Consider the following 15,888-nt stretch of genomic DNA (forward strand, 5'->3'; position numbering starts at 1 on the left):
TCCTAAAGGGAATGTCCTATCACTAGTGATTTTTCCATTAAATTACCATGGTCCCACATGCTCTGACTCCTGATCCACTGGGACTTGATTTTATTTCCTTCTTCCCACATGCCCTAACCACAGAACAGATCCTAACATTCCTTAGCATTAATGTCTAAAAAGCTGATGTTTAATAAAAAGTAGGGATTGCTTCATAGACATCACATCATAAGTAGTTCCCTGCTTTCCATTTGTTCTGAGGAGTTGAGAGATGCTTATTTGTGGTTCTGCTTAATACGATTTCACTTGAATCTTTTCTTTTCTTCATTGTTGGTATCTACTACATTAGAAGCCTTATCAACTCTACTTCCAAAATATATCCTGAATCTGTTCAGTTCTTTTCATTTCTCCTGCCCAAACACTATCATTGGTTACCTGAACCAAATGAACAGCCACCTATTTCCTTGCTTCCATTGTCTCCCCACAGTACATTCTCCACATTTTAGACATAAAGATTTTATTATAACACAAATCAGATCATGTCACTCTCTTTCTTCAAATCCTCCTTTGGCTTTCTATTACAACAGAATAAAATCCAAAATTCCTTCTAGCCTACTTCTCCAAGTTCATCTCTCTCATGCACACTAAAGCACCACACTGACCTGACAGTTTTAGAAAAAACCAAGGCTGTTATTGCCTTGCAGACTCATTCAAGCATCTTCCTGCCTGGACTACTCTAACCTCAGTTTTTTGCAGACTGGCCCATCCTCATCATTCAGGGCTTAGCTCAAAAGTCCATTCTCAAAAAAAAAAAAAAAAAAAGTTCAATCTCCAAAGGCCTTCTGTGACTACTCTGGCTAACACAAAGCTTCCAACCACACTCTATCAAACACATCACCCTGTTTTATTTTCATTACAGCCCTTATCACTACTTGAAATCTTATTTTTTTTAAAGATTTTATTTATTTATTTGACAGAGAGAGATCACAAGTAGACGGAGAGGCAGGCAGAGAGAGAGAGAGAGAGGGAAGCAGGCTCCCTGCCGAGCAGAGAGCCCGATGCGGGCCTCGATCCCAGGACCCTGAGATCATGACCTGAGCCGAAGGCAGCGGCTTAACCCACTGAGCCACCCAGGCGCCCTTGAAATCTTATTTTTAAAATCTATGTATTTATTGTCTATCTCCCTCTGTATGTAGGGACCTTATCCATCCCATTCACTGTTATACCTTATGCCAAAATAGTTCCCAGTATAATGTACATGAAAATAATTACATGCTGACTAAATGACCTCTTGTGTTTTGGTTCAAATTTATCTCTGAACAAATGTTCAAGTTTAATAACCTGAATGCTTTATTTGGTTATACTATGCTTCTTTAAACAAAGTATATGAACAAAAAGCATTTTACTAACTTCTGAATTCATATCTCTTCTTCTCTGTCTTTAAAATATCATGGTAGGGGGGCCTCGCTGGCTCAGTCAGTAGAGCATATGACTCTTGATCTTGGCGACATGAATTTGAGCCTCATGTTCGAAGTAGATTACTTAAAAAAATAAAAAAATACATTAAAAAATCATGATAAAAATGGTTAAGTATTCTATAAACACAAAGGAACAGACTGAAAAAGAAAAAACAAAAACAAAAAACAATGTTTGTTTTATGTCTCAAATTGAGAAGTTACTTTCAAATCCTAAACTAGGGATATCTGTGCAAGCCATTTTACCGTCAACAAATGGAAAAAATATATACTTTATATAGGTAGAACTGTTGGGGATTTAAGTTTTTAAAAAGTTATTTCTTCTTATGAACATTGTGGTTTCCTACTGATTTGAAGAATAAAGGGATTCTATACATTGTCTTTAGAATAGCCATTTAATCAACATACATATGCACCCTTCGTATACTGCCTAAAATGTGGTCAATGCATATGTATGTTGAATGAATGAATGGACTACTCTAAAAACAATATGTTGGGGGGCACCTGGCCAGGTCAGTCAGTAGAACAAGTAATTCTTGATCTTGGGGTCATGAGTTCAAGGCCCATGTTGGGAATAGAGCCTCCAGGTTTTTTTGTTTTTGTTTTTGTTTTTTAAGATTTTATTTATTTGAGAGAGAGACAGTGAGAGAGAGCATGAGCAAGGAGAAGGTCAGAGAGAGAAGCAGACTCCCCGTGGAGCTGGGAGCCCGATGCGGGACTCGATCCCCGGACTCCAGGATCATGACCTGAGCCGAAGGCAGTCGTCCAACCAACTGAGCCACCCAGGCGTCCCTTTTGTTTTTGTTTTAAAGCTTTCATTTATTTATTTGACAGAGAGAGAGATCACAAGTAGGAAGAGAGGGCAGCAGGCTCCCCGCTGAGGAGAGAACCCAATGCCAGGTTAGATCCCAGGACCCTGAGATCATGACCTGACTTAACCCACTGAGCCACCCAGGCACCCCTAGGGAATAGAGCCTCCTTAAAAAAGAGAGAGAGAGAGAGAAGAAGAAGAAAAACAATACATTGGGGAAAACAGACAAACAACAATTCTAATATAGTGCAGCAAACAATGTATGCAGAGTAGCATGTTAGAAGAGGCAAGACCATAACTAAAGTGAAGGGGTCAGGAAAAGTGTCTGAGTAGAGCTGTGATACCTGGGATGAGTCATGAGATAAACAGATAAGAGAAAGAAAGGAGGGTGCCTGGGTGGCTCAGTGGGTTAAGCCGCTGCCTTCGCTGCCTTCGGCTCGGGTCGTGATCTCAGGGTCCTGGGATCGAGGCCCGCATCGGGCTCTCTGCTCAGCGGGGAGCCTGCTTCCCCCTCTCTCTTTGCCTGCCTCTCCGTCTACTTGTGATCTCTCTCTGTCAAATAAATAAATAAAATCTTTAAAAAAAAAAAGAGAAAGAAAGGAAGGAAGCATCAAAGATACAAAGATGTATCTTTGAGATGCAAAGATACACTGGCTTGAGCAAGTGAGCAACATTCAGAACCACAATAGCAAATGTTAAGGATGGACAAAGAAATAAGGCTGAAAGTGTGGGCAAGACGCAGATAACAATGCCCTGATACTACTTTAAGGGATTCAGATTTTGTCTTATAAGGCACCTACACAGACCCCAGATGTAGCCCCAAGGCCATGTTTCTCTTAGAGAAACCTTTTATTTTCAGCTTGATAAAAATAAAAACCACAAACATTTTTTAAAAGGATATTCTGGATCATCTGAATGGCCACCTTTTAACTGATTACTGTCATAAGATTTCAGTTCACATGTTTGTGTTCAGCAGTGCACTGGCAAACAACTGGTACCATTTGTCACTGGCACAGGTTAATGAGAAAGAAATGGGAACTACTTTATGTAAATGATGGTGTTTGACAAGTGAAGGTCAAATAAAATCATGACACAATGAATAAAGGAAAGCTTTGCAGTGGTTTAAAGAAAGAAAAAGACAGACCTTTTCTAAGGAAATTATGCTATGGAGGACAGTGAACATTTGCTTTTGAAGCTTATTAGGTCCAGCAAAAACAGTCTCATTGGTAACAAAGAATATGTATTCGTTTGAATTTATTTGTTTTATAATTGTGCTTCATTTAACTTATAACTGGGAGTTACAGTCGTATAAGATATACAACATAAGGAGTTTATATATAGTTTTATATTTGCATATATTTAACATACTGAAAATATTTTAAGTTAACAACAGAAAATCCTGGGTATCGACTCAGGCTTGAGAAATTCTGTTCTGGGAGCCACTGAAAGATTTTACTGAAGAAATGACAAATTTGTGCTTTAGAAAAACCACTCTGGCAGCAGCATGGAGGGTTGGAATCACAAGTACTTAAGCAAGGCAAGGAGGAGGATACTTAATATAATAATGTGATAAAATTGTGAGGCCCTAAATTACTTAGGTGATATAAAAAGGAGATGGATAGGAGTTAGAATCACAAAGATTCAGTTGTGGGTGAGGAAAGGAAGGTATTCAGGAGACAGCCCTCTGGGTGAGTTGGTGGTAGGATAAAAACCACAGGAAGACAAAACAAGTGAGGGTGAAGGGGAATGAGAAGAGAGAGATGATGAATTTAAGTCAGCCATGATTTGAATTTCATTCCATCCAAAGAAAATCCAGTTCTCATTTCTGGGTCCCAGTTTTCTCGGTGACAGCTGCATTCATGAATTACCAAATTAACTATTATAGCGCGCTCTAAAAATACACATAGCACTCCACAGTATGCTGTAAATAAGTCATGAAAAATCAGCAAAAGCCCAGGCCCTGAAGGAAATTCGGCAGGGTTAAAAAGAGATGTGACAAATTGTTACTCAACACTTAAATTGTGACCCAACGCACTCACCCAGTATGGTACTCTGCTCTATCAGTCAGAGGCGATCGTTCTCTTGCCCAAGTAGGAACAAGAGGTAGCGAGCCGAGCCCACGTGGAAGATGCAAAGACACCGCCCTCAAGGGGCTTGCAAAGCAATGGGGAACACAGAGTGAACGATTACTGAAAATGTAGTGTCGTGGGAACTTTGATCCTACAGGCAGGGGTCGTTGACAAAGTTACCTTTTACTTAGAGGAATCAACGTGGAATATCTTAGTCCGGTAAGAATGTAAACATTTCATATTTTATTACCAAAAGAAGGAAAGAAAAAAAAAAAAAAAAAAGAGGCGAGAGGAAGGAAAATAATTATCGCGAAACCAGCCTGTGTCCCCCCGCAGGCCACGGAAAGGCGAGCTCTGGAAAAGAGTAATTCAACCCTAGTTCGGTGGGAATGCAAGCATCTTCCACCACTAACTCATCATTCAATAGCATAATGTTTATAGACCCAAAATGTTTAACCGTCAACCTCATCCACAACGTCCAATGTGCGACTGAGGGGGAAAGCCGCGGGGCGTACCTTTAGCATGGACGCTGCTTTGGGGGAGGGGAGTCGCACTCGATACAGCGCCTCTCTCGGCACCCGGCCAGGGCCTCCCAGAACGAAAGTCGGGGGAGCGAGGGTACGGGGGCGGCACGATTCGCATAGTAAACCGACACCAGGAGGCGGCAGCACAGCGCCCCCGGGGCTCTGCCCCGCGCCGCGTGCAGAGCCGGAAAGGGGTGTCCGCCGCACAGCAAAGCCTGCACGCGGCCGGGCTGGGCGAGGCCACGACTGGTTGGAGGCGGGGCCGACGCAAGAGCTCCCTTCGCGCTGCCTGATGGGAATTGTAGTTCTGGGAATTAGCCAGGCTCCCTCAAAGGGCTCTGGGAACTACACTTCTTGTTAAGGGAACGGCTCCGGCAGGCCGCGCGTTACGGGGGCGTCACACTGCCCGCACCAGGGTCCAAAGCTGCAGAGTGTTTGAGGGGCAGGCCGGAAGGGGGTGTCTTTTCCTTCACTCTGCGCTCAGGCGGTGCGGATCTGTGTTATTTCGCCCCACTGCCGTGCGCTCCTGGCCCGGCTCCCGGTGTCAGCTTTTCCTGGGCCCCTCAAGGAGTTGGGGCCTGGAGGTTCGGAGTTAACGGCCGCTGCCTGGCGCGGGAGCGAGGGGCGCTCCCCTCTTCAGCCCATCCAACCCCGCGCCTGGTCCTTGCCTCCATGGGCCCAACTCAGAAACCCAACGTGTGCCGCCAGCTGAGTCGCCGGGCGCTGGGCTTCTTCTCGCGGGACGCAGGCGTGGTGCAGAGGACGAACCTGGGCATCCTGAGGGTGCTGGTGTGCCAGGTGACCGCCGGCGGCTGGGAATGGGGCCAAGGGCAGCGGGGCGACTGGCGGCCAAGCCTCCTCCCGGGGTGCAGTTTTTATGTATTAGAGCCCCCTTTTAAGAAGATCACATGTCTTGAGCAGGGGAATCCAGGCCCTGAACCTGGGGAATTAGTAAATATCTGTTAGAACCGGCAGATGCTTTTAGTTTTAAGCTTCTTATGTCTTCCTGCAAATGATCTTCCAGAAATTTGGTCACCCCGCTTAACACGTGAGGGCAGAGTGAGGGAGATAGGAACATAATGTTTTAAATAACGTACGTAGGATTATTTTGAATACTGTAGATTTAACTATCCCACTTAAAATTGGTGCACGGTAGAGACTTAGGAGTTATTCCTTAAACCCAAATTCCTTGTCTTTCAGGAAAGTACTAAATTTAAGAATGTGTGGACAACTCATTCCAAGTCACCTATAGCCTATGAGAGAGGAAGAATATATTTTGACAATTATCGGTGCTGTGTCAGCAGGTATCTTTTTGATGAACATTTTTGCTTTAATTCACCTCACTATTAAACTTTACTAATTTGTATAGAACCACATGCTATTTCAGTGCTTAATGAAATAGGAAGAATGAGAAAATTAGCCCAAAATAAGAGTAAGTGGTAAAAATGGGTTGTAATTTTAAAATCTTGTTAAATCCGAAGTTAGAGATTTCATCTTTGCAAATACTAATTTAAAACGAATTTATAGTGCAGGCAAAACGATGGGTTGCTCGGGGGTATGGCATAATGTTTTATTATGCTTAAAAGATATCAGAGTTAAGGAAGCCAGGTATCTAATAATTAGATACTGCTTTAGAGAGGAATTTTTTTTTAAGATTTTTATTTATTTATTTGAGAGAGAGAGAGATAGAGAGAGAGAGAAAGAGAGAGAGAGAGAGAGCAGGAGCCGGCACGGGTGAGAGAAGCAGGCTCCCTGCTCAGCAGGGAACTCAATCCTCAATCCCACAACCCTGGGATCATGCCCTGAGCCACCCAGGCACCCCTAGAGAATTTCCATGTTTTGTTTTGGAAGTACTTGCCCTTTTTTGTTTGTTTTAAGAGAAAAATTTAAACTTGCTTCAAAGAGAGTAGTATAAGTGAACCTCCATATACTCATTACTTAGATTCAAAAGTGATCCAGATTTTGCTGCATTTGCTTTTCTAACCCATTGCCACCTTTTCCTTGACCTTTTTACTAAGTATTTTAAAGCATATTCGAAACACCACACCACACTTAAGTTTACTTCTCTAAAAAATACTTTTTTTCTTTCTTTTTCTTAATAGCTATTTATTAAGATATAAATCACATACTATACAGTTCACCTATTTAAAGTATACAATTTTATGGGTTTTGTCTGTTGAAATTCATATTCAATGATAGGAATTTTGTTGAACCATTGTGGTTCATATAGGTAACCATCACTACAGTTAACATTTTCATCACTTCAAAAAGAAACCCTATTCCATTAGCTGTAGCCCCATCAACATTACCCATAAGCAACTGCTAGTATACTTTATGTTTCTATAGATGCACCTGTTCTGAACATTTCATATAAATTGAATCACATAGTATGTGGTCTTTTGTGATTGACTTATTAGTAGATTACCAGTATATTATAAGAGAATATAACTCAAGAACAGCCAGATAGAAGAGATATGTGGATATGTAGGAAGGGGCATGGTATATCCATGCTTTTTAAGCATATTCCTGTCCCTAAATCTGTATGTGTTCACCAACCCAGAATTTTCTCTCCTTTGGTAATATATACATTTAGTGCTATTCATTTCCCTCAAGCTCTGTTTTTGCTGCATCCCACAAATGTTCATATATTTTATTCATCATTTTGTTAAAAATATTTCAAAATTCCTCATGAAACTTCCTTGAGCCATGTGTTAATTAGAAGTCTGTTGTTTAATCTCCAAATCTTCTGGGATTTTCCAGCTCTCTGTTATTGACTTCTTTTTTTTTTCTTTTTAAGATTTTATTTATTTGACAGGCAGAGATCACAAGTAGGCAGAGAAGCAGACAGAGAAAGAGGAGGAAGCAGGCTCCCTACTGAGCAGAGAGCCTGATGCAGGGCTCGATCCTAGGACCCTGGGATCATGACCTGAGTGGAAGGCAGAGGCTTAACCCACTGAGCCACCCAGGCACCCCTCTGTTATTGACTTCTCATTTATTTCCACTGAGGTCTGAAAGTAATACTTCGTATTACTTCTCTTTTAAATTTGTAAAGGTGTGTTTTGTGGCCCAGATTGTGGTCTCTTGGTGAATTTCATCTGAGCTTGAGAAGAATGTGTATTCTACAGTTATTGGATGAAGTATTCTTTGGATGTCAGTCAGATCCAGTTGACTGATAGTACCATTCATTTCAACTGTATCCTTACAGACTTCTGTTTGCTGGACCCACCAGTTACTGACAGACATGTTGAAGTCTCCCAACTATAATAGTAGATTTGTTTCTACTTGTGTCCTATCAGTTTTTGTCTCACATGTTTCGACATTATGTTGTTAGATGGTATACACATCAAGGATTTTTATGCCTTCTTGAAGAAGTGATCCCCTTTATCATTATGTAATGCCACCGTTTATCCCTCATAATTTTTTTGTGGAAGTCAACTTTGTCTAAAATTAATATAGCTACTCCAGCTTTCTTTTGATTAGTATCCACTTGGTATATCTTTATCCATTCCTTTAATATAATCTGTTTCTTTATATTTGAAATGGGTTTCTTGTAGACAACATGTATTTGAGTCCTGTTTTTTGATCCACTCTGATGGTCTCTGCCTTTTAATAGGTATAGACTATTCACATTTAAAGTGATTATTGGGGCACCTGGGTGGCTCAGTGGGTTAAAGCCTCCACCTTCGGCTCAGGTCATGATCCCAGGGTCCTGGGATCGAGCCCCACATCGGGCTCTCTGCTTAGCGGGGAGCCTGCTTCCTCCTCTCTCTCTCTTTGCCTGCCTCTCTGCCTACTTGTGATCTCTGTCTGTCAAATAAATAAATAAAATCTTTAAAAAAAAAACACTAAAGTGATTATTAATACAGTTGGTTTAATATACTCCCATGTAACTATTTTCTATTCATTGCTTTTTGTTCTTTTCTTGTCTTTCATTCTTTTTTTGTCTTCTCTGCTTTTAATTGAGCATTTTATATGATTCCATTTTCTCTCTACTTTAGCATATCCATTATACTTCTTTTAAAAAATTTTTAATGGTTGCCTTAAGACTTGCAATGCATATTTACAACTAACTTAAATCACTTTCAAGTAGCGCTATAACTCTACATGGGTAGCATAGTTACTTTATAATAGAGTATTTCTAATGGCTCCCTCCTGCCTTTTATAACGTTGCTGCCATTCTTTTTATCCATAAGCTATATTCTCTGAATACCTTGTTGCTGGTCTTATTATGACAATAATATTATTATGTTACTATGCTATTAATATGACAGATAAATTTTTCTCTGTTAAATCAATTAAGAATAAGAAAAAGGATTTTATTTTACCTTTATTTATTTCTTTTATTTATTTCTTTTATTTGAGAGAGAGAGAGAGAGAAAGAGAGCATCGTGCACATACATGCACATGAGCAGGGGGAAGGGCAGAGGGAGAGAATCTCAAGCAGACACCCTGCTGAGTGTGGAGCTGGATTTGGGGCACAATCCTGAGATCGTGACCTGAGCCACTTAAATGACTGAGCCACCCAGGTCCTGTATTTATTCCTTTTCTAACATTCTTCCTTTTTTAAGGTAGATCTGAGTTTCTGACCTATATAATTTTTCTTCTCTTTGAAGGACTTTTTTGAACATTTCTTATAAAGCAGATCTGCTGGCAACACATTCCCTCCATTTTTGTTTATCTGAGAAAACGTGATTTCTTTTTGACTTTTGAAGGATAACTTCTCAGGATACAAAATTCTGGATTGGTTGAGTGTGATATAAGTATTTATAAGAAATATATATTTGGACGTGATGTGATGAACACTGGGTGTTATACGTAATGAATCATTGAACATTATATCAAAAACTAATGATGTACTATATACTGGCTAATTGAATTTAAATTAAATTAAAAAAATTATATTTGGTCATTCAGATGGCCAAAATATTCATTCAGATGACAAAATATTTTTCTCAGATATATTTGCTTTTTATCTATAGTTACTGAAAATACGTCAGACTTGTAAAGGTGAAGGTAGGTATCTTGTTATTAATGAAAGTAACTTTCAGACCCCACCCAAGTGTAATGACCTATTGCCTGGAGGACCAACTATGTGATTAGGGGGTTGGCACTGACCCCTGATCTCCAGGCAACAGAGGGGAGCTGGAGATTGAATCAGCTAGGGGCCAATGACTTAGTCAATCACAACTATACAATGAAGCCTCCATAAAACTTCAAGAGGACTGGGTTTGAAGAGCTTTGGGTTGGTGAACACTTGGAGATGCAGGGAGAGTGGCTTTCCTGGAGAGGGCATGGAAGTTCCATGCCTTCTTCCCATACCTTTTCCTATGTATCTCTTCATGTAAGTGTTGATTGTATTCTTTATCATATCCTTTAATAAACTGGTAAACATAAGTAAATGCTTCCCTGAGTTCTATGAGCCGCTATCAAAGAAACTAAAGAGAAGGTCATTGGAAGCCCAATCTGTAGCCCATGGGTCAGAAACACAGGTAAGAGCCTAGGGGCTTTGTAACTGGCATCTGAAGGTGGGGTGGTGGTAGAGGGCAGTCTTACTGGATTGAATCCTTAACCTGTGGAATCTGATGCTATCTCCTAGTAGACAGTGTAAGAATTGAGTTGAATTCTTGGATACTCTACTGGTATCTGGGTGTTGTGTGTAGGAGAATTCCACTTCCCTCATATTAGAATTGGGTGCAGGAGTCTTAAAGGACTGCAGTTGGGGGTTGTTTCATCACTTTAAATATTTTGTGTCACTCCTTACTTGGCGTGCATGTTTTCTAAAGAAGTCCAATCTAGGGCACCTGGGTGGCTCAGTCAGTTGGGTAGCTGTCTTTGGCCCAGGTCGTGGTTCTGGGGTCCTGGGATCAAGTCTCACGTGGGGCTCCCTGTGCAGTGGGGAGTCTGCTTCTCCCTCTGCCTCTGCCCCTCCTCCCTGCTTGTGTGTACTCTCTCTCTCTCTCTCTGGCAAATAAATAAATAAAATGTTTTTTAAAAAAGAGAGAGAGAGAAGTCCAATGTAATTCTTATCCTGTTCTTTTTTAGAGAAGTTGCTTTTTTCCTTTGGCTTCTTTCAAGATATTTTATTTTTTATTTTCTGTAGTTGGAATAATACATACCTAAGTATAGGTTTTTTAATATTTTTCCTCTTTGGTGTTCTGTAAGCTTTTGGATTTGTGATTTGGTGCCTCTGATTAATTTTGGAAAATTCTCAGCCATTATTGATTTCAAGTATTTCTTCTGTTCTCCTTTTATCCTTTTAGTATTCCCATTATATGTATATTACGTCTTTTCTAATTCTGTCAGGATGTTGTGTTCTGCTTTTATCATTTTTTTTTTATAAAGATTTTTTATTTATTTATTTGACAGAGAGAGATCACAAGCAGGCAGAGAGGCAGGCAGAGAGAGAGGAGGAAGCAGGTTCCCCGCCGAGCAGAGAGCCCGATGCGGGGCTCGATCCCAGGACCCTGAGATCATGACCTGAGCCGAAGGCAGCGGCTTAACCCACTGAGCCACCCAGGCGCCCCAACTTTTATCATTTTTTTTTTCATTGTTTTAGTTTGGAAAGTTTCTGTTGACGTATCTTCAAGTTTACCAGTCTTTCCTTGGCTGTGTCCAGTCTACTGATGAGCCCGTCAAAGGCATTCTTCATTTGTATGAATTTTTTTATTTTTAGCATTTCCTTTTGATTTTGTTTTTAGGGTTTTTGTTTTTTTGGTTTTGGGTTTGTTTTGGTTTTTTTTTTTTCTTAAGATTTTATTTATTTATTTGACACAGAGAGAGAGAGCACGAGCAGGGGAGTGCCAGGCAGAGGGAGAGGGAGAAGCAGGCTCCCTGTCCCCGCCCCCATCCACCTCCCTCAGCAAGGAGGTTCTGATGTTTGCTTTGTCTCTTCAATCTTTGCATTTTGCATTTTGCAAATTGCAGTTTGCTTTGTATTTTTTTGTTGTAAGTTGCATGTGATGTAAAAGTGATTGCAGTAAACGGGTCTTTAGAGTGAGGTTTTATGTTGTGTTTGTTGTTTGCTGAAGCAGTAGGTGTCAGAGGCTAAAATTTCCTCTGGTGTCCTTGTTTTTGTTTGCCTGGTACTGATTCCATTGGCTTACTCCTGCTAAGCTGTGATTCTCGGTATTCACTTCCCTTTCTAGTTTTGGGTGCAGCAGTTTGCTCTGTGATCTTAACTCTCTGATGGAACTAGGAACAGTTGTTGATTTTGTTTATTCAGCTTTTTTCCCCGTAAGGACAGGAGTAATGACTCTAAGCGCTTTACAGGATCAGAAACCAGAAGTTAGAGAAGATAGTTTGATATTTGTTCTGATCCGAGGAGGGATCCTGCCAACAATCTTTTTCTGATTCTCTCTAACAAATTAGCCAGTCAACAATTTAGCCTGTATGACCACCTGAATCTACAAATTTCTTCCCATTTGCCTTTCACCACAAACTCCACTGGTTTTAAGAGTGCTTTTAGGCTAAAACTTCTCCATACTCTGTTGCAAATGAAGTCAGTTCCTCTGGGAAGAGAATAGGGCTATATGCTTTAAGGCCTGCTTCTTCCACCCAGGCAAAATCTTCAACCCAAGTCTTTAGAGTTGGTAGTAGGAGGCAGGTTGAATCAATCGCATTCTTCTCTTTGAGTGACGCCCATGCTCTAAAAGCTGAGCATCTGGAGTTGAGGCAAACATTAGCCTCAGCTTTTCTTGGCTTTCTTAACGTGGAACCACTACTTTATGAGGTGGGCTAAGGGTAATCAGAGCCTCTCTATTCTTAGGCATGCCATGGCCAAGGTAGAGTTGGGGCTAGGTGGAAGAAGGGAGCCCCACTTTTTGACTGCACTCACCCATGACTCAGCCCCAGCAACAAGCAGCTGAGAGCTACATGAGAAATGCTGTCATCCTGGTCCCCCAAGAAGGTGGCCCTCTGGGAGCTGGAGGTAGAGGGAGTCCTGCGCTCTTGGCTATACCAGTCTGGAGTAGTTTTCATCTTGCTGAGCTAAGAACAGTATGGAGAGAGCACATCCTAGTTCAGACATCATTGACTCACTGTTCTTAGTGAACTCTAGCAGATTTTTTTGAATAAATGTTTGTTTGCTATATGCCCCTAGGACCATTTCCAGAGACTTTAAATAGTTGTCCTTTTATAGTTTTCACCAGTTTTCATGGAGAGCATGCCTATAGAGCTCGTCATGCTATCTCACATTGGAAGTGGATATCTGGACATTTCTTTATCTAATCATAATGTCATTACCACATCTAACAAAATTAGTAATAATTCTTTGGTAACATTTAATGCCTATTTCATAACTTACCCAATTGAGAGGTATCTGCTTTACTTAAAAAAAAAAAACTTAAATCTGAGAGGGTGGCATTGGTTGGTGATCTAATAATAAAATAGTTGGACTTCTTTACTATGGCATTCATGGGTGTTTTACCCATAGTTTAGAATCACCCGTAATTTAGAAGTTAAGGCTTGCTTTCAATCCTGTGATATTCTGTTTGGTTTAAAACTTTGAATCAGAGAACATCAAAAGTGAATAAAATTGTCACTGAAAAATAAATTTTTAAGATTTTTATTTATTTGAGAGAGAGAAAGCATAAGCAGGGAGTGTTGGCAGAGGGAGAGAGAGAGAAGTAGGCTCCCCACTGAGCAGGGAGCCTGACAGGGGGCTTGATCCCAGAACCCTGGTACCATGACCCCCTGGTACCATGATCCCAGAACCCTGGTACCATAACTAACCGAGTCACCCAGGAGCCTCTGAAAATTGTTTCTAAACTGTAGTTTAATTTTAATGTTAATCAGTTAAAAAGGGGGGAAACATCTATGGTTATATATCGATAGTAATCAGGTTAAGTATAAACTAAAGGTAAGGTACTATTTTTCACATAAAAAATGTAGTGTTTACTACTGGTAGAGGTACAAACTTGTTTAACCTTTCTGAACGGGAATTTGGAAGTAGAAAAACCCCTAAAGGCATTTCCTTTTCTACCTACTAATTTTCATCCTAAAATAAAGGGACTCCTTATCTAATTTTCATTTTATAATATTAGAATAACAGTTTATGAACCCCATAGAACTCAGCAGACATATTCACAGTAAATGTCCAAGTTACCCTTGGAAAGAATTCAATATGATGCAATTTTGGAAAATAATCTGCAGGTAAGTAAATGTATATACAGAAAACCCAGCAGGAAATGAACCAAAATGTTAATAATGGTTATTTTTGTAATCATATAGTATTATGATCTATTTTATTTTTCAGATTTTCTATTTTATTTTTTAATTTTAAAATTTTTTAAAGATTTTATTTATTTATTTGACAAGTAGGCAGAGGCAGAGAGAGAGAGGAGGAAGCAGGCTCCCCGCCAAGCAGAGAGCCCAATGCGGGGCTTGATCCCAGGACTCTGGGATCATGACCTGAGCCGAAGGCAGAGGCTTTAACCCACTGAGCCACCCAGATGCCCCTTTAATTTTAATTTTTTAATTTTATTGTGAATTTTGTGATCAGAAAAAAAAATGTTAACATTTAGTTAGGAAAAGGAAAGGAAAATAACAAGTTATATCTTGGTATTCCAAATCTCTGGAAAAAAGTCACTCAGAGCTGAGCAAACACTGTCTCAGTTATCAAGAAGAATAATCGTTTATTTTTCTTTTTTTCCCAGTGTTGCCTCAGAGCCAAGAAAACTTTATGAAATGCCAAAATGTTCCAAATCAGAAAAAATAGAGGATGCATTATTATGGGAATGCCCGGTGGTAAGAGTTGTTTTTAGAGTATTTGTTTCTGACACATTTTTAGCCTAAAATAACTGATTATTGTTAAATATGTAAAAAAAAAATAAAGCTTAAATATCATAGTGATTTCTGACTCTTGAAAGGAGTCAAGAAGAGAGTATATCCTTTGCTTACTTTTGCTCATGAAATAATTTTTATTTTTAAAAAATATACATTAATATTATGAAGGTATTTAAAAAACTTGATGTCATTTGTAAATCTTGAAAACTGGAAAATGTTATGAACTGGTTAAAAGTTTTATAAGCAATGTAAGAAAGTTATTCTCAGTGTTTAAGAGATTTTTCTATGGATTTAAGAGATAATTCTGTCAAAATAAAATACTAATTTAGGCTACAGTTATATTACATGGTTCTTTGAAAGTAGGTTTTTTGTTTGTTTGTTTGTTTGTTTAGGGGTTAATCAACTCTTTATGTTATCAGTAAGGCTTCCAGTCAACAGGTGACTATTGGTAGTTCAGTTTTGGGGGAGTTAAAAATTATACACAGATTTTTGACCTTGAGAGTCACAGAAAATTGACAAAGATAATACTTTCTTTCTCTTTCTTTTTCTTTCTTCCTTCCTTCCCTTCCTCTCTCTCTCCCTCCCTCCCTCTCTCCCTCCCTTCCTTCCTTCCTTCATTTCCTTCTTTCTTTTTTTTTTTTAAGATTTTATTTATTTGACAGAGAAGAGAGAGATCACAAGTAGGCAGAGAGGCAGGCAGAGAGAAGGGGAAGCAGGCTTCCCACTGAGGAGAGAGCGTGACTCCGGACTCGATCCCAGGACCCTGAGATCACTACCCAAGCCGAAGGCAGAGGCTTAACCCAAACCCACTGAGCCACCCAGGCACCCCCATTTCCTTCTTTCTTTCCTTTCCTTTTCTTTCTTTCTTTCTGAAAGTAGATTTTTATGAGTTTACTCCATGAATCTTGTTAGGAAAATAACAAGTCAAAAATAAGAAATAATAAAAAAATAAAATAAAATAACAGGCTAACTCATTTCATGAGACAGACCAGCATTGTCCTGATGTGTATTTTTCAGAAGACTGTTTTAATAAAATGGTAGCACCTTATATTTGTTAGAGGAGTTGAGAGAGTTGAGTTATAGACAAAGTAAGTGGGATATTCGGAGCTTAAAAGGTATAACAAATTTTATATAATTACTTCTTAAAGCCTTTAATAATACTGTACGATAGTAATAATGTTCTTGGTGATTTTGACAACCTTTTTGAAACTCTCTTGATCATAGAACTTCCTTTTTTGAGGTATATT

General features: G+C 39.7%; 2 protein-coding genes across 9 annotated transcripts in view; one reads left to right on the forward strand and one right to left on the reverse strand.

Moving 5' to 3' along the window:
* METTL8 (methyltransferase 8, methylcytidine) overlaps positions 1-5,101 on the reverse strand; it is an 85,232-nt gene extending 80,131 nt beyond the window's left edge. The window contains exon 1 of one of the 5 annotated variants that reach the window (XM_047722142.1): positions 4,850-5,101. In XM_047722142.1, coding sequence (XP_047578098.1) covers positions 4,850-4,976 — 127 coding nt within the window. In that variant the 5' untranslated portion in view covers positions 4,977-5,101. Of the gene's footprint in view, positions 1-4,304; positions 4,416-4,849 lie in introns of those variants that run through there. The other 4 variants (XM_047722148.1, XM_047722143.1, XM_047722145.1 and 1 more) reach the window with 4 other exon arrangements.
* Positions 4,421-15,888, forward strand: part of DCAF17 (DDB1 and CUL4 associated factor 17) — a 35,336-nt gene continuing 23,868 nt past the window's right edge. Inside the window, exons 1-3 of one of the 4 annotated variants that reach the window (XM_047722140.1) lie at positions 4,421-4,553; positions 6,059-6,162; positions 14,512-14,602. In XM_047722140.1, coding sequence (XP_047578096.1) covers positions 14,543-14,602 — 60 coding nt within the window. In that variant the 5' untranslated portion in view covers positions 4,421-4,553; positions 6,059-6,162; positions 14,512-14,542. Of the gene's footprint in view, positions 4,554-5,192; positions 5,657-6,058; positions 6,163-14,511; positions 14,603-15,888 lie in introns of those variants that run through there. The other 3 variants (XM_047722139.1, XM_047722138.1, XM_047722141.1) reach the window with 3 other exon arrangements.

This window comes from Lutra lutra, chromosome 3 (genome assembly GCF_902655055.1).
Source record: "Lutra lutra chromosome 3, mLutLut1.2, whole genome shotgun sequence".
Classification (NCBI taxonomy): domain Eukaryota; kingdom Metazoa; phylum Chordata; class Mammalia; order Carnivora; family Mustelidae; genus Lutra; species Lutra lutra.